General features: G+C 49.4%; 1 protein-coding gene across 1 annotated transcript in view; it reads left to right on the top strand.

Annotated features, from left to right (window-relative positions):
- The first annotated feature begins 317 nt into the window (after positions 1-317).
- The window catches only part of LOC145360491 (tetraspanin-14-like), a 74490-nt gene continuing 56045 nt past the window's right edge, over positions 318-18762 (top strand). The window contains exons 1-2 of the mRNA XM_080215735.1: positions 318-925; positions 972-1072. Coding sequence (XP_080071861.1) covers positions 992-1072 — 81 coding nt within the window. The 5' untranslated portion in view covers positions 318-925; positions 972-991. The remainder of the gene's footprint in view (positions 926-971; positions 1073-18762) is intronic.

Raw genomic sequence — 18762 nt, 5'->3', positions numbered from 1 at the left:
ATCAAACTAGGTAGAAAACAGCACCAGCAAAGCAACAATTTTACAATAACGGTTAAAGAATCAGAAGATTGGGAATGAAAGTTCCCTCTGGCTTTCCCTGGCCACAATTACTAGCTATGGATAATGCTGCCCTGGGGATAATGTTTAAGAGTCGAGGGGAGAACACACAGAGGCTGTACCTGTACCTCCCCAGCTCACTGTTATTCACGTTCTCTCCATAAGTGCATTCTATTCTGTTTCCGTGGCTTCCTCTCTGGTTTTGGCTCTGACTGACACTTTTGTTTCCTGTTCCGCCTTAAAGCACTAACACTGCTTAGAGTCAGCCCAGCAGCGACACAGCTTTCCCTGGGATTAGTGTACCAGGAGCAGGACAGAGTGGGGCAGCTTACCCCAGGATCAGTGTACCAGGAGTGGGGACAGAGTGGGGCAGCTTACCCCCCTGGGATCAGTGTACCAGGAGTGGGGACAGAGTGGGACAGCTTACCCCAGGATCAGTGTACTAGGAGCAGGACAGAGTGGGACAGCTTATCCCAGAATCAGTGTACCAGGAGCAGGACAGAGTGGGACAGCTTACCCTGGGATCAGTGTACCAGGAGTGGGGACAGTGTGGGACAGCTTACCCCAGGATCAGTGTACTAGGAGCAGGACAGAGTGGGGCAGCTTATCCCAGGATCAGTGTACTAGGAGCAGGACAGAGTGGGACAGCTTACCCTGGGATCAGTGTACCAGGAGTGGGGACAGAGTGGGGCAGCTTACCCCAGGATCAGTGTACTAGGAGTGGGGACAGAGTGGGGCAGCTTACCCCCCTGGGATCAGTGTACTAGGAGTGGGGACAGAGTGGGGCAGCTTACCCCCCTGGGATCAGTGTACTAGGAGTGGGGACAAAGTGGGGCAGCTTATCCCCCTGGGATCAGTGTACCAGGAGTGGGGACAGAGTGGGACAGCTTACCCTGGGATCAGTGTACCAGGAGCGGCACACAGGTATTTCCAGATGCCACATTATAAATACCAGGGGGCACAAGTCAGCTGTGTCTACAAATATGTTCTCTTCAGCCTCAACATTATCTTCTGGGTAAGTCAGTGTGTGTGTGTGTGTGTGTGTGTGTGTGTTGGGGGGGGGAGCGGGGGGGAGTGGTTTATGTTGGGGTATTTGTGGCAATGGGACAGGCTGTGGGTAGTTGTGCAGGGGTATTTGTGTGGGCGTATATGCGGGTATGTGGGTGTGTGTGGGCGTAGATTCGGGGGAGTCGGTGGGTGTGTGTATGGGTATATGCTGATGGGAGGGTGTGTGGGTGTATACGCAGGATGTCTGTGTGTGTGTGTGTGGATGTGTGTGTGTGTGTGTATGGGTGTGTATGCAGGGGGTCTGTATGTGGGTATGTGTGTGTTTGTGTGTATATGCAGGGTGTGTGTGTGTGTGGATGTGTGTGTGTGTATGGGTGTGAATTCCGGGTGTCTGTGTGTGTGTGTGTGTGTGTGTGTGTGTGTATAGGTGTATATGTGGGGAGTGAGTGGGTGGGTGTGTGTGTACTGGGTGGGGGTGTGTGTGTGCGGGTGTGTATGCAGGATGTGCGTGTGTGTGTGTGCGCGTGCGTATGTATGCGGGTGTGTGTGTGTATGGGGGAATGGGTGCGTGTGTGTGTGTGCGCGTGCGTATGTATGCGGGTGTGTGTGTGTATGGGGGAATGGGTGTGTGTGTGTGTGTGTATGGGTGTGTATGCAGGGGGTGCGTGTGTGTGTGGGAATGGGTGTGTATGTGGGAGGTGGGTGGATGTCTGGGTGTGAATGCGGGCTCTGTGTGTGTGTGGGTGTGTATGGGTGTGTATACGGGTGTGTGTGTGTATGGGGGAATGGGTGTGTGTGTGTGTGTGTGTATGAGGGGGTGCATGTGTGTGTGTGTTTGTGTGTGAATGGGTGTGTATGCGGGGGGTGTGTGTGTGTGTGGGTGTGTATGCGGGTGTGTGTGTGTGTGGGTATGTATGCGGGTGTGTGTGTATGGAGGAATGGGTGTGTGTATATGGGTATGTATGCGAGGGTGTGTGTGTCTGTGTGTATGGGTGCGTGTGTGTATGGGTGTGTGTATGGGTGTGTATGTGGGGGTGTGTGTGTGTATGGTGTGCATGTGACTGCATGTGTGTGGGTGTGTATGAGTGTGTATGCAGCTGTGTGGGTGTGTATGGGTGTGTATGCAGGTGTGTGTATGGGTGTGTATGCGGGGGTGTATGTGTGTGTGTGAGAGCGTGTGTGTATATGTGTGTATGGGTGCGTATGCGGAGGGGTGTGTGTTTGTGTGTGTATGGGTGTGTATGCGGAGGGGTGTGTGTATGGGTGCGTGTTCGGGGGTGTGTGTGTGCATGTGCGTGTGCGTGTGTGTGTGTGTATGGGTGTGTGTATGGGTGTGTAAGTGGGTGTGTGTGTATGTGGGGGTGTGTATGGGTGTGTATGTGGGTGTGTGTGTGTATGCGGGGGTGTGTGTGTGTGTATGGGTGTGTATGTGGGTGTGTGTGTGTATGGGTGTGTATGTGGGTGTGTGTGTGTGTATGTGGGTGTGTGTGTGCGTGTGTGTGTGTGTGCGTGTATGTGTGTGTACGCGGGGGGGTGCGTGTGCGTGTATGGGAATGGGCTTTGCTCTGACCTCTTGCTGTGCGAATTGTTGAAACCCCTGGGATACGGTGTGTGATTGAATGGCTCTGGTTAAAGTTCCACATGAAATGCTGCCCCACGCACTGGGGGGATTGGACATGAGGAGGGATACATTGACTTGGATAAGGGATCACTGAAAAGGAAGGATTGAGTAACTGGGGAGGGGGTGGGGGTGGTAAATGTACTGGCTGAGGGTATTGATTTGATTTATTATTGTCATGTGTATACTAATACAGTGAAAAGTATTGTTTCTTGCGCGCTATACAGACAAAGCATACCGTTCATAGAGAAGGAAAAGAGAGGGTGCAGAATGTAGTGTTACAGTCACAGCGAGGGTGTAGAGAAAGATCAACTTAATGCGAGACAGATCCATTCAAAAGTCTGACAGCAGCAGGGAAGAAGCTGTTCTTGAGTCGGTCGGTACGGGACCTCAGACTTTTGTATCTTTTCCCCGATGGAAGAAGGTGGAAGAGAGAATGTCCGGGGTGCGTGGGGGGGTCCTTAATTATCCTGGCTGCTTTGCCAAGGCAGCGGGAAGTGTAGACAGAGTCAATGGATGGGAGGCTGGTTTGTGTGATGGATTGGGCTACATTCATGACCTTTTGTGGTCTTGGGCAGAGCAGGAGCCCACACCAAGCTGTGATACAACCAGAAAGAATGTATCTGTAAAAGTTGGTGAGAGTCGGAGCGGACATGCCATATTTCCTTAGTCTTCTGAGAAAGTAGAGGCGTTGGTGGGTGTAATGACTTCAGCCAGACTAATGAGGTTGGCTTGCTCGAGTATGAAACACCTGATGAGTCCTAAATTGATGGTTAAATGTGGGAGCCTCATGCTCCCTATTTAAAGCAGGTCTGTCAGACTCCCAGCCTGCATTTAGCAGGGGAGCAACTGGAGATCTGGCTGCGTACAGGTGTATGGTGTAAATAAAGTAACTTGGTGACAGGACTTTTGCCTCTGTGGAGCTAGTACAGTGGCAACGAGGAGAAAAGGAGTGACTTGAAGGAACTTGCTGAACCGCAGCCATTGTCAATGGTAGGCCATTGTTGAGAAAACATATTTGGGAAATTTTGACCCCGCAATGGAGGGCTGGGCCCAATATATGGAAAGGAAGAAGTATTTCTTCAGGGCAAGTGACATAACCTCAGATGAGGAGCAAGGGGTTATCCTGCTGACTGCGTGTGGACCAGCGGCTTTTGCGATTATGCGCAGTTTGACTTCCCCAGAGGCACTGGACTCAGAGTCCTCTCAAGAGTTGTCAAACTTAGTTCAAGAATATTATGACCTTAAGCTGTCCCTGATCCTGGGGAGGTTTTATTTTTACTCCATATTCCGAGAAGCAGGGGAGTCAATCATCAGTTTCCTAACAAGGCTAAGATATCTGGCGGAGGCTTGCGAATTCGGAGGGACACTAAATGAGATGCTCCGAGACCGATTGGTGTGCGGAATTAACGAGATGGCTGTACAGAAACGCCTGTTGGAGAGGGCCCAGCTGGACTGTAAACAGGTATTACAGCTAGCCTTGTCGTTAGAAAAACTGGCAAGGGGAGCCAATGGAGATAGAGGCCAACACCAGGGAGACTGGGTTAGGGGACTACCACTACGGGGCAGGCCACTACATAGCGGCCCTCTGGAAGGATTCAGATACAAGGGAGCCCAAGTCCGCCTATAGGACAGCACCTAGACAAGGTCAGGTTAAACCCAGAGTGATAGCCGTTCCTGTAGAGCCCCGTCAGATGTGACATTGCGATGGTTGCCAGTATCAGGATGCTCAGAGGAAAAGCAAGTCTCCTAAACCAACGTGGCCAAAAAGAACACATAGGCCGAGGGACAGGTGAATGTACAACCTGGAGGCTCCCTCCTACCTCTGAGGAACAGCTACTGTGCGTAGCGATGACAAAATCAGAACCCATTAAATTGTCAGTGAGAATGAATGGACGTCCAATTTTAACGGAGGGCGACACAGGTGCAGCTGTATCGGTCACAGGGGAGAACATTTTTGAACAAGATACACACTGGACTCCAACTGGCCAACGAGGGGCATACCCTCGTGCGAGGGTTGCTCTTGGATGTTGCTTCGAGAGTTGCCTAGTGCTTCACGTCGTTAGTGTACGCTTAAACTGGACCGACTGACGGGCAACACGACAGCTCAGTGACTGTTTGCTGTGCAGTTACAGGGACCCGGGTCGGATCTCCGACTTGGGTCGGTGTCTGTGGGAGTGTGCACATTCTCCCCGTGCCTGTGTGGGTTTTCTCCGGGTGCTCCGGTTTCCTCCAAAAATGTGCTTTTTAGGCTGATTGGTGTAACAAATTGTCCCGAAATTGGATCTCCCTTAATCTGGCGCACATATAATTCCCTAAATTTGCACCCCTTTATTGTGGAGTCCCTGAGATGTAGACAAAAGGCGTAGGTAGAAGGAGGATTGGAATGAGGCACTCACTGAGTGTTAAAATGGGCGGCGCAGGATTGTGGGGCCGAGTGGCCTGTTTCCTGTGCTGTGTTGTTCTCTGTTCTTATCCCTGATCAAAACTTTGGCGAGGCTGAGGACCTATACGGGGGAAACCACTGAAAGTGATGGGTACAACCCATGTGCCAGTTGCTACGGTGGTTTTTAGGACTTGTAACGTGCTACCCGCAATTCACAGAGAACAGGGTCTCCATTCTGGATCCCCTCCACCAGTTGCTAAAACAAAAGGGGCAAACTTGGGAACGGATTAAACAGCAACTCCCATCCAAAAATATATTGGTACATTATCACCCCAGGAAGGAATTGGAACTCGCCTGTGCCATGAACGGACAAGAGTGGCCAATAGCCTCCAGGACCCTGGCAGTGGCAGGGTGACGATACGCCCAGATTGAAAAGGAGGGAATGGCGATAATCTTCGCAGTCAAAAGATTTCACCGGTGTTTTATATGGGTGAAAATTTCTGATCGTAACAGACCCTAAACCCTTGCTGGGCCGACTGAAGGGGGACAAAGTCTTGTCGCCAATAGCGTCAGCCTGGATCCAGGTCATTAACACCCGGACTGCTCTCTCCGCTGGCCCAATCGATCCCGGGCGATAAGGTGCCGTCTTGATGTGCCGGATCCCATTCGATTCCATAAATTTTGTGAACTCCCAGACTGGTGAACACTCAGCCATTATCGGAAACTAATACCTCTGGAATCGCGTATTATTGCTGTATCGATTGGAGCACCGACCAGGGACTAGAGCGGCAAATGCTGATGCCTGAAGCCAGTTACCGTTACCTTACACCCTGCCATTGGTACCCAGAATGGATGAGACCGTGATATTTAACTCTCTGGATACCCTCCCGCTGGATGTACACAATATACACCAGTGGATGCAGAAAGACCCTGTATTACAGTCGGTACAGCGCCTGGTGCTAACAGAGCAGCTGGAAAAACCGGTCCGTCCACAGTTCCACCCATACCGGAGCAGACCGCTGCGGAAGACGGGATACTGCTGTGGGGAGAACGGGCTACCATCCCAAGACAGGGCCACTGGGACATAGTGTCCGAACTACACCGTGGGCATCAACAATGAAGGTGCTTGCCAGGAGTTATGTTTGGTGGCCAGGTCTGGACACAGATATGGTGAAACTGGTAGGACAGTGCCAACAGGGACAGAAGGCACCACCAGCAGCCCCGTGGGAATGACCAGGCAAACCATGGTCGCGATGCCATGTTGATTTTGTAGGCCATGGGGTCCATTCTGGTGATAATAGATGCCCATTCCAAGTGGTTAAATGTCTATAAACTAAACTCAGCAAACACAATGGGGCAAGCGTTGAGAAACCGCGCATAGAATCATAGAACCCTACACTGCAGAAAGAGGCCCTTCGGCCCATCGAGTCTGCACCAAACACAATCCCACCCAGGCCCTACCCCCATATCCCTACATATTATACCCACTAATCCCTCTAACCTACACATCCCAGGACACTAAGGGGCAATTTTAGCACGGCCAATCAACCTAACCCGCACATCTTTGGACTGTGGGAGGAAACCGGAGCCCCCGGAGGAAACCCACACAGACACGAGGAGAATGTGCAAACTCCACACAGACAGTGACCCGAGCCGGGAATCGAACCCGGGACCCTGGAGCTGTGAAGCAGCAGTGCTAACCCCACTGTGCTACCGTGCCGCCCTCGTTCGCCACGCACAGGATTCCAGAGGTATTAGTTTCCGATAATGGCTGAGTGTTCGCCAGTCTGGGAGCTCACAAAATTTATGGAATCGAATGGGATCCGGCACATCAAGACGGCGCCTTATCGCCCGGGATCGATTGGGCCAGCGGAGAGAGCAGTCCGGGTGTTAAAGGCCGGATTTGGGAAAAGAGCCAGCGGCCTCATTCGGGACAAAACTCCCAAGGTAGTTATTTGACTGTAGGACCACTCCACACACCAGGAACTGCGCCAGCAGAACTACTGATTATAGAACGTAGAACAGTACAGCACAGTACAGGCCCTTCGGCCCTCAATGTTGTGCTAAGCTATGTCCTGGGAGGAAAGGTGGACAGACACCAGGAAGCCCAATGCACGGGCATGACACTCACCAAGAGAGGGTAGGGGGTTTGGGTCAGAAATTGCGTAAGGGGACTCGCTGGGGAAACTGAAACAGTCCAGTGCAGTACCGGACCAGTATCCTACCCAGGATACGTAGGCGAGGCAGTGGTAAGGAAACACCTTGGCCAGGACCAGACCTCAAGCTCTCCGCCCATTCCAGAGCCGAGTCTGCCCTGCACCCCAGGGACGAGCCGAGACCCCCTCAATAAGCCAGTGCCACCTCCCCTGCATCCTTAATGGGAACCTCGGGAATGGACACGTGGGGCGAAGCTGCGGCCGTTTCCCCAACCACCCGGACTGGATGAGGAACCAGACCTCCGGCATTGAAGAGACAGGCGCCCAATCATCACACGCCTCCAACATCAGAGGCCGAGATGGCGTATCCTGACCCGGCGCTCAAGCTGAGGATAAGGCCCCCAGAGGGAAGCAATCCGAGGGGATTCCTCCCACTTTGTGGAAGGAGGAGAGTGATGGCTAAGAGGGGACCTTATTGAAACATATAAGATGATTAGAGGTTTAGATAGGGTGGATAGTGATAGCCTTTTTCCTCGGATGGAGAAAGCTAGCACGAGGGGGCATGGCTTTAAATTAAGGGGGGGTAGTTATAGGACGGATGTCAGGGGTAGGTTCTTTACCCAGAGGGTGGTGAGGGATTGGAATGCCCTGCCTGCTGCAGTTGTAAATGCGCCTAGTTTGGGGGCGTTTAAGAGATCCGTGGATAGGTTTATGGATGGAAAGGGATTGGTTTAGGTTAGAGGGTCATTGTTTTTTAACTGGTCAGCGCAACATCGTGGGCCGAAGGGCCTGTTCTGCGCTGTAATGTTCTATGTTCTATGACTGCAGCCAGGTTAATGAGGTTGGCTTGCTAGAGTATGAGCTTTCTGAGTCTTAATTGTTAAGTCAGAGAGCCTAATAGTCCCTATTTAAACTGTGTGTCAATCTCCCAGCCTGCAATCAGCAGGGAGCAACTGGAGAGCGGGCTGTGTACAGATGTATGGTGTAAATAAAGTCACTTGGTGATGGGACCTTCACCTCTGTAGAGTTACAGTGGGCTTTCTTAACTATAGTGTTGGCATGGGGGGGGGCATCAGGGCAGGTTGGTGATCGGGACACCTAAAAACTTGAAGCTCTCGACCCTTTCTACTTCATCCCTGTTGATGTAACATAAGAACATAAGAAATAGGAGCAGGAGTAGGCCATCTAGCCCTTCGAGCCTGCCCCGCCATTCAATAAGATCATGGCTGATCTGTCGTGTCTCAGTTCCACATTCCCGCCCTCTCCCCATAACCCTTAATCCCCTCTCTTGTCAAAAACCCATCAACCCGCGTCTTAAAAATATTTAGCGAGGCAGCCTCCACCACTTCAACGGGCAGAGAATTCCAGAGATTCACCACCCTTTGAGTGAAGAAGTTCTTCCTCAACTCCATTCTAAACCGCCCCCCCTTTATCTTGAGGCTGTGCCCCCTAGTCCTACTGTCCTTTCTGAGCGGGAAGAGTCTCTCCACCTCTATCCTATCCATCCCATTCATCATCTTATACGTCTCAATGAGATCTCCCCTCATTCATTTAAACTCTAACGAGTACAAGCCTAGTTTATTCAGCCTCTCCTCATAGCTCAACCCCCTCAACTCCGGTATCAGCCTAGTAAACCTCCTCTGCACTCCCTCCAAGGCCAAAATATCCTTGCGTAAGTGCGGCGCCCAAAACTGCACACAGTACTCCAGCTGCGGCCTCACCAATGCCCTATACAGCTGCAGCAAGACCTCCCTACTTTTATATTCAATCCCCCTCGCTATGAAGGCCAGCATCCCATTCGCCTTCCTGACCACCTGCTGCACCTGTAGGCTGGGTTTTTGCGACTCATGCACAAGGACCCCGAGGTCCCTCTGCACCGTCGCCTGCTGCAGTTTTTCGTCACGTAAGTAATAGTCCTTCCTACCATTATTCCTACCAAAGTGGACCACCTCACACTTGCTAACAGGCAGGGGCATGTTCTCCACTACACTTCCTGAAGTCGATGACTTTCTCCCTCATTTTGTTGACATTGAGGGACAGATTATTGTTGCCGCACTAGTTCACCAGATTCTCTATCTCATTCCCGTACTCTGTCTCATCATTGTTTGAGATCCGCCCCACTACTGTAGTGTCGTCAGCAAACTTGAAAATCGAGTTGGGAAGGAATTTGGCCGCACAGTCAGAGGTGTATAAGGAGTATAGCAGGGAGGCTGAGAACACAGCCTTGTCAGGCTGGTGTTGAGGACGATCGTGGAGAGGGCACTGTTGCCTGTCCTTACTGATTTGTGGTCTGTGAGTTGGGAAGTCTAGGATCCGGTCACAGATGGAGAAGCTGAGGCCAGGCCACGGAGTTTGGGGATGAGTTTTGTGGGAATAATGGTGTTGAAGGCTGAGCTACAGTCAGTAAATAGGAATCTGATGTAGGTGCCCTTGTTATCTGGGTGTTCCAGGGTTGAGTGCAGGGCCAAGGAAATGGCATCTGCTGTGGACCTGTTGCGGTAGGCAAACTGTAATGGATCCAGGCAATCCAGGAGGCTGGAACTGATTCGTGCCTTGACTAACCTTTCGAAACAGTTCATAATGATGGACGTCAGAGCCACCGGCCAATAGTCATTAAGGCACACTGCTTGGCTTTTCTTTGGTACTGGGATAACAATGGTTTTTTTGAAGCAAATAGGGACCTCGGATTGTAGTAAAGAGAGGTTAAGATGTCTATGAATATCCCCCGCGAGCTGATCCGTGTAGGGTCTGAGTGCTCAAGAAACGAGGGGTACAAGGCAGGAGAGGTAAAACTCAACACAAAGTAGCACAATCTTAATGGAGAGTTCAGAGTTTAAAAGGATGTGAGGCAGAGAGTAGAAACTCTGTGGATTAACTCAGACACTCCCTAGCGTGAAGTAATATTGCGTTAACAACATCTACATTGCAGAAGTCAGATCAGCCTCCTCTCAGTTCTCTTATCAGTACCTTCCTCTTGTTTATCTGGCATCCCCGTTCGATGTGTTCATACAACTTACGTCAACTGTGCCTTGCATGTAGCAAATTCCACATTCTAACCCCACCCTAAAGAAATGTCTCCTAATTCTTTCTTGGGTTCAGCTAGCGATTTATCTTTTAGGAGCCCTAGCTTCCCATTCTCCCATATATGGAAATGTATTTTCCCAATATCTGTTGCATTGAATTCTTCTTTGTGTGTGTGTGTGTGTGTGTGTGTGTGTGTGTGTGTGTGTGTGTGTGTGTACTGTGTCTGCGGGATTAACAACTCAACAAGGCTCCTTAGGCAGCACCTTCTAAACCCACGATCGCTACCACCCAGTCGGACAAGGGCAGCAGATACCGGGGAACACCGCCGCCCACCTCCAAGCCACCCACCATCCTGAGTTGGGAATAGATTGGCCATTCCTTCACTGGCGCTGGTTCAAGAGCCTGGCACTGCCTCCCTAACTGCACTACGGGTGTACCTACACCATAGGGAGGTTCAAGAAAGCATCCCACCATCACTTTCTCAAGGATCAGGAATGGGCAATAAATGCTGGCCTGACCAGCGAAGCCCAATTCCACTGATGAATTTTATAAAGTGTAGGGCGCGGTGTGTATACAGTGTGTCTGGCTGTCAGTAGCAGCATGTCTGGCATAGAAATATAGAAAACAGGAGCAGGAGGAGGCCACTCAGTCCTTCCAGTCTGCCCTGCTATTCATTATGATCATGTTTGATTATCCAACTCAATAGCCTGATCCTGCCTTTCTCTAAATCCTTTAATCCCTTTCACCTCAAGTGCCATATCTAACTTCTTCATGTTAATATTTTAGACACAACTGCCTTCTGTGGTAGTGAATTCCACAGACTCACCACTCTCTGGGTGTAGAAATTTCTCCTGATCTCCGTCCTAAACAGTCTAGCTTGTATCTTCCGACTGTGACCCTTGATCCTGGACAGCCCCAATATTGGGAACATCCTCCCTGCATCTCGCCTGTCTAGTCCTGCTAAGTTTGAATGAGATTCCCCCTCATTCTTCTGAGCTTCAGCGAATGCAATCTCTCCTCGTATATCAGTCCCGCCATCCCTGGAATCAGCCTGGTAAACCTTCGCTGCACTCCCTCGAGAGCAGGAACATCCTTCCTCAGATAGGGAGACCCAAACTGTACACAATATTCCAGGTATGGCCTCACCGAGGCCCCTGTATAATTGCAGCAAGACATCCTTGCTTACAAAAGCTCTCGTTATTAAGGCCAAGATATCATTTGCCTTTCTTACTGCCTGCTGGACCTACATGTAGGTGTATGTAGGCTACTGCAGAAAATGCAGATGCAATGGGATTGAGGATGATTTTAGCAGTTTGGATCAGGAATTGGCGAGCTGATAGAAGACAGAGGGTGGTGGTTGATGGGAAATATTCAACCTGGAGTTCAGTTACAAGTGGTGTACCTCAAGGACCTGTTTTGGGGCCACTGCTGTTTGTCTTTTTTATAAAGATGAGGGTGTAGAAGGATGGGTTAGTAAATTTGCTGACGACACCAAAGTCGGAGGAGTGAGGATGGATGTTACAGTTTGCAGAGGGACATTGATAAGCTGCAGAGCTGGGCTGAGAGGTGGCAAATGGAGTTTAATACGGAAAAGTGTGAGGTGATTCACTTTGGAAAGAGTAACAGGAGTACAGAATATAGGGCAATGGAAGGACTCTTAGTAGTGTTGACGAGCAGAGAGATCTCGGTGTACATGTGCATAGATCCCTGAAAGTTGGCACCCAGTTTGATAAGGTTGTTAAGAAGGTGTACGGTGTGTTGGCTTTTATTGGCAGAGGGATTGAATTTCAGAGCCGTGAGGTCATGTTGCAACTGTACAAAACTCTGGTGCAGCCGCACTTAGAGTATTGCGTACAGTTCTGGTCGCCGCATTATAAGAAAGATGTGGAGGCATTGGAAAGGGTGCAGAGGAGGTTTACCAGGATGTTGCCTGGTATGGTGGGAAGGTCTTATGAGGAAAGGCTGAGGGACTTGAGGTTGTTTTCGTTAGAGAGAAGAAGGTTACGAGGTGACCTAATTGAGGCATACAAGATGGTCAGAGGGTTTGATAGGGTGGACAGTGAGAGCCTTTTTCCTCGGATGGTGATGGCTAACACGAGGGGACATAGCTTTAAATTGAGGGGTGGTAATTATAGGACGGATGTCAGAGGTAGGTTCTTTACTCAGAGGGTAGTAAGGGCGTGGAATGCCCTGCCTGTAGCAGTTGTGGACTCGCCAACTTTAAGGGCGTTCAAATGGTCAGTGGATAGGTATATGGATAACATTGGAATAGTTTAGGTTAGAGGGTCATTAGATTGGTTCCACTGGTCGGCGCAACATCGAGGGCCAAAGGGCCTGTACTGCGCTGGAATGTTCTATGTTCTATGAGGGCACCCAGGTCTCATTGGCTATAAATTAAGAGAGGGCAATGTACAGTCAGATAATAATCTGTCTTCCTGTTTTTGCTACCAAAGTGGATTGCCTCACATTTATCCACATTATACTGCATCTGCCCCCACACTCAGCCTGTCCAAATTACACTGAAGCATCTCCGCATCCTCCTCACAGCTCAGCCTCCCACCCAGCTTTGTCTCATTGGCAAATCTGGAGATATTACATTTAGTTTCCTCATCTAAATCATTAATATATACAGTGAATAGCTGGGGTCCCAGCACTGATCCCTGTGGTACACCACTAGTTACTGCCTGCCGTTTGGAAAGAAACCCATTTATTCCTACTCTTTGCACCCTGTCTGCTAATCAGGTTTCTATCTATCACAATACCCCACCCCCAATGACACGCACTTTAATTTTACGCCCTTCTGAAAGTCCATGTAAGCCCAATCCACTGGCTCCCCCTTATCAACTCTACCAGTAATATCCTTGAAGATTTGTCAAACATGATTTCCCTTTCATAAATCGTGCTATGTCCAATCCTCCTACTGTTTTCCAATCCCTCCCCTCCCCCCAATCTGTAGGAACTGTCCTAGAGTCTACAGAATCATGGACGGTGACCACCAATGCATCCATTATTTCTCAGGCCACTTTCTTAAGTACTCTGGATTATATAAGGCATACGGTGTCTTGGCGTTTATTGGTAGGGGGATTGAATTTAGGAGCCGCAGCGTCATGTTGCAACTGTACAAAACTCTGGTGCGTCCGCACTTGGAGTATTGTGTGCAGTTCTGGTCCCCACATTATAGGAAGGATGTGGAGGCTTTGGAGAGGGTGCAGAGGAGATTTACCAGGATGTTGCCTGGTATGGAGGGGAGGTCCTATGAGGAGAGACTGAGGGATTTGAGGTTGTTTTCGTTAGAAAGAAGGCGGCTAAGAGGGGACCTTATTGAAACATATGAGATGATTAGAGGTTTGGATAGGGTGGACAGTGATAGCCTTTTTCCTCGGATGGAGAAAGCTAGCACGAGGGGGCATAGCTTTAAATTAAGGGGTGGTAGTTATAGGACGGATTTCAGAGGTAGGTTCTTTACCCAGAGGGTGGTGAGGGATTGGAATGCCCTGCCTGCTGCAGTTGTAAATGCGCCTAGTTTGGGGGCGTTTAAGAGATCCATGGATAGGTTTATGGATGGAAAGGGTTTGATTTAGGTTAGAGGGTCTTTGCTTTTTTAACTGGTTGGCGCAACATCGTGGGCCGAAGGGCCTGTTCTGCGCTGTAATGTTCTATGTTTCTATGTTCTATGTTCTATCAGGCCCAGAGGATTTATCAGCTTTTTAATCTCATCTGTTTCCCCAACACCGTTTCTCTACTGATCCTAATCTCCTTCAGTTCCTCCCTCTCGCTAAACCTTGCCTTCCCCAACATTTCTGGTACGTTCTTCCTTTGTGAAGACAGAACCCAAGTATATATTCAGTTGGTGAACCATTTCCTTGTTCCCCATTAGAAATTCCCCTGTTTCTATCTTCACCAATCTTTTTCTCCTCATATACCTATAGAAACTTTTACAGCCATCTTCCCTGCTAGCTTACTCTTGTACTCCATATTTTCCCCTTCTTAATCAATTTCTTGGCTCTCCTTTGCTGAATCTTAAACTGCTCCCGATCCTCAGGTCTGTTGTTTCTCCTGGCCAATATGTGTGCCTCTTCCTTGTATCTACCACGATCTCTAGTTTCCCTTGTAAGCCATGGTTTGGCCATCTTTCCACTTTTGTTTTGGCACGAGAGAGGAATGAACAATGGTTGCAGTTCCCCCACGCATTCCTTGAATCTTTGCCAATTGTCTGTCCACTCTCATTGCTTTTAAGCAACGTTTCCCAATCTATCATTGCCAACTTGCCCCTCATATCATCACAGTTTCCTTTCTTAAGATTCAGCACCCTAGTCTCAGAATTAATTATGTCACCCTCTATCTTGGTGAAGAATTCTACCATGTTAAATAAATAAACTGAATAAACTGGGCTTGTACTCATTAGAGTTTAGAAGAATGAGGGGAGATCTCATTGAGACGTATAACATGATGAATGGGATGGATAGGATAGAGGTAGAAAGACTCTTCCCGCTCAAAAAAGACAGTAGGACTAGGGGGCACAGCCTCAAGATAAAAGGAGGGCAGTTTAGAACGGAGTTGAGGAGGAACTTCTTCACTCAAAGGGTGGTGAATCTCTGGAATTCTCTGCCTGTTGAAGTGGTGGAGGCTGCCTCGCTAAATATTTTTAAGACGCGGGTTGATGGGTTTTTGATAAGAGAGGGGATTAAGGGTTATGGGGAGAGGGCGGGAAAGTGGAACTGAGCAGCGACAGATCAGCCATGATCTTATTGAATGGCGGGGCAGGCTCGAAGGGCTGGATGGCCTACTCCTGCTCCTATTTCTTATGTTCTTATGTTATGATCACTCTTCCCCAATGGGCCTCGTACAGTTAGATTGCCGATTATTCCTTTCTCATTACACAATACCCCAGTCTAGGATGGCCTGCTCGCAAGTTGGTTCCTCACGTGTAAATGGCCTCCTTCTGCACTGTAGGGATTCTATGGAAAGACAGAAAGGGCAATAAGAAAAGTGATAGGCAGAGAAACCAAAGACCAGATTGAAACGGGGCATCATTGAAAAATAGGGCGAATGGGATGATTAGTGTTAAAAAGACAAGTCTATCAGCTTTGTGCCTCAATGCGCAGAGCATTCGCAATCATGGAGGTGAATTAATTGCATAAATTGATGTAAATGGGAAACTTAGCGAGGTGGATCCTAAACTAGCTTAGCAATAGGACACACAGGATGGAACATAGAATCCCTGCAGTGCAGAAGGAAAGCCATCCCATTTACACTTTAGGAGTTGCCCCTGTACAGTGTTGTGACGAATTTGATTTGCCAATCTATATACAGAATAAAATCACCCATAATTAGAGAGGTTCCTTTATTGCAAGTGTCTCTAACTTCTTGTTTAATGTCATTTCCCAACATCACCACCATGACAGTTTAGGAGTCTATATAAAACCCCCATCAATGTTTTCTGTCCCTTGGTGTTTCTCAGTTCTACCCAGACAGATTCCACATTGTCGGAGCTCATCTCCTTTCTCAGTGTGGTGTTAGTTCCCCCTATAACCAACACCACCACCTTTCCCATTTGTCTGTCCTTTCTAGACTCTGAATAGCCCTGGATGTTCCCATCCCTGGTCACCCTGCAGGCATGTCTCCGTAATCCTGACTACGTCATAGCCACTTACATCAATTTGTGCAATTAATTCATCTCCATGATTGCGAATGGACATAGAATATAGAACATTCCAGCGCAGTACAGGCCCTTCAGCCCTCGATGTTGCGCCGACCAGTGGAACCAATCTAATGACCCTCTAACCTAAACTATTCCAATGTTATCCATATGCCTATCCACTGACCATTCGAACGCTCTCACATTAAGCCACAAAGCTGTTAAACTTGTCTTTTTAACACTAATCATCCCGTTCTCCCTGTTTTTCAATGATGCCCTGTTTGAACCTGGTCTTTGGTTTCTCTGCCTATCACTTTTCTTATTGCCCTTCCTGTCTTTTCATAGAATCCCTACAGAGGCCATTTGGCCCATCGAGTCTGCACTGACCACACAGGCCCTATCCCTGTATCCGCATCTATTTACTCTGCTAATCCCCTGACCAATGGGGTCAATTTAGCACGACCAATCGACCTAACCCGCACATCTTTGGACTGTGGGAGGAAACCGGAGCACCCGGAGGAAACCCACGCAGACACGGGGAGAATGTGCCAACTCCACACAGACAGCGACCACGAGGCTGGAATTGAACCCAGGTCCCTGGCGCCGTGAGGCAGCAGTGCTAACCCACTGTGCCACCGTGCCGCTCCACCGTTTTTGTCCTTGATGTCCTTCCCTAAAGGACATTACTGACCTCATCCCTTTTTCTTTAACCGATGTGTCTCACAACCACTGGCTGTTCATCTCCTCCCCACTCCAGAAAGTCCAGTAGCTGCTCCGAAATGTACTTGACTCTAGTGCCGAGGAGGCAATATACCATCCTGGAGTCTCGTTTGCGGCCACAGAAACGCCTGTCTATTCGCTCTACGATTGAATCCCCCATTCATTCCCCCCCTGTTTTGTTCCTTCCCTCTGCAGTAGCACTAACCGTGGTGTAACAAACTTGGCTTGTTGTCCCTAAGAGGTCACTCCCCTCCACAATATTCAAAACAGCATTTCCGGGGAATGGCCACAGGAGATTCCTGCGCTGCCCGCCTCTTCCCACCTTGCTCTGCCTGGTAGTCACTCATTCCCTTACTGCCTGGGGAATCTTAGCCCTGGGTGTGACCACCTCTCTCCACACACACGCTATCCACAACACTCTCCGCCTCGCCAGTCCTCCACCGTGTCCCCAGCTCCTGCTCCGGCTCTGGGAACCCAGGCTTCCAGTCGGTGTGGTTGGAGACACATCCTGCACACACGTGCTGGCCCCCCCGGACACTGGGAATGTTCCTGACTTCCCATATACAGTCATAGCGCCCTACAGCACAGAAAAGGGCCATTCGGCCCATCGAGTCTGCACTGACAATAACTACCAGTAAAGTCGCACTCATCCCATTTTCCAGCACTTGTCCCATATCCTTGAATATTACAATATTTCAAGTGCTCATCTAAATATTTTTTAAAGGCTGTAAGGTCTCCACTCCCTTCCCAGGCAGTGCAATCCAGATTCCCAGCACCCTCTGAGTGAAAACAAATCTCAAATCCCCTCTGAGTCTCCTGCCCCCTCACCCTCAAACTGTGCCCCCTCGTGATTAACCCCTCAACCAAGGGGAACAGCTGCCCCCCATTCACTCTGTCCAGACCCCTCAGAATCTTATCCACCTCAATCATGCTCTTCTCTGCTCTAGAGAAAACAATCCAAGCCTATCCAGTCTCTCCTTAAACGCTCCGTCCCAGGGTAACATCCTGCTGAATCTCCTCTGTAACCCCCTCTGGTGCAGTCACATCCTTCCTGTAGTGAGGTGACCAGAACTGCACACAGTGCTCCAGCTCTAACCAACACTCTGTACAGCTCCAATATTACCTCCCTGCTCCTACACTCTATACCACGACCGACGAAAGCCAGTGTCCCATTTGCCCTGCCCATCCTATTCACCTGCTCTGCCGACTCCAGGGATCTGTGAATAATTATCCCAATCTCCCTCTGTTCCTCTGAGCTTCCCAGTGTCCTTCCATTCATTAAATACTCCCTTGCCTTGTTCACTCTCCCAAAACTGCATCCCTCGCGCTTATCAGGGTTAAATACCATCTGTCACTGCTCCGACCAACCCATCTATGTCTTCCTGTAACCTACAAACACCTTCTTCACCAATAACCACCCTACTCTTCGTATCATTGACAAACTTGTTATCATTCTCCCCAGATTATCATCTATATCATTTATATCTATAACGAACAATAAGGGTCCCAGTGCTGATCCTTGTGGGTCACTGCTGGACTCCAGCCACTCAAACATCCTTCTACCACCACGCTTCGTGTCAGCACGATGGCACAGTGGTTAGCGTTGCTGCCTCATGGCACCAGGACTCAATTCTGGCTTTGGGCTGTGTGGAGTTTGCATGTTCTCCCCAAGTCTGCGTGGGTTTCCTCCGGGTGCTCCAGTTCCCCCCCCTCACACTCCAAAAGATGTGCAGGTTAGGCATGTTGGCCATGCTAAATTGCCCCTTAGTGTCATGGGGGCTAGCAGGGTAAAAATGTAGGGTTACGGGGATAGGCCCTGGGCGGGACTGTTGTCAGTGTGAGCTCGAGGGGCCAAATGGCCTCCTTCTGCACTGTAGGGGTTCTGTGTTCCATTCTGTGTGTCCTATTACTAAGCTAGTTTTGGATCCGTCTCGCCAAGTTTCCCTGAATTCCACAGTCTCCCATGTGAGGCCTTGTCAAAGGCTTTGATAAAATCCATATAGACTGAACAACTGAATTTCCTTCATCCACACACTTGGTCATTTTTGAAAAATCCTAACAAATTCAGGCATGACCTCCCTGTGACTAAGCCGTGCTGACTATCCCTAATTAACGCATGCCTTTCCAAACTGAGATTAATTCTGTCCTTCAGAAT

This window comes from Carcharhinus amblyrhynchos, chromosome 31 (assembly GCF_965287045.1).
Source record: "Carcharhinus amblyrhynchos chromosome 31, sCarAmb.v2.hapA, whole genome shotgun sequence".
Taxonomy (NCBI): Eukaryota; Metazoa; Chordata; class Chondrichthyes; order Carcharhiniformes; family Carcharhinidae; genus Carcharhinus; species Carcharhinus amblyrhynchos.
Note: the sequence above shows the minus strand (reverse complement) of the source record. Positions and strands in the feature narration are given on the sequence as shown.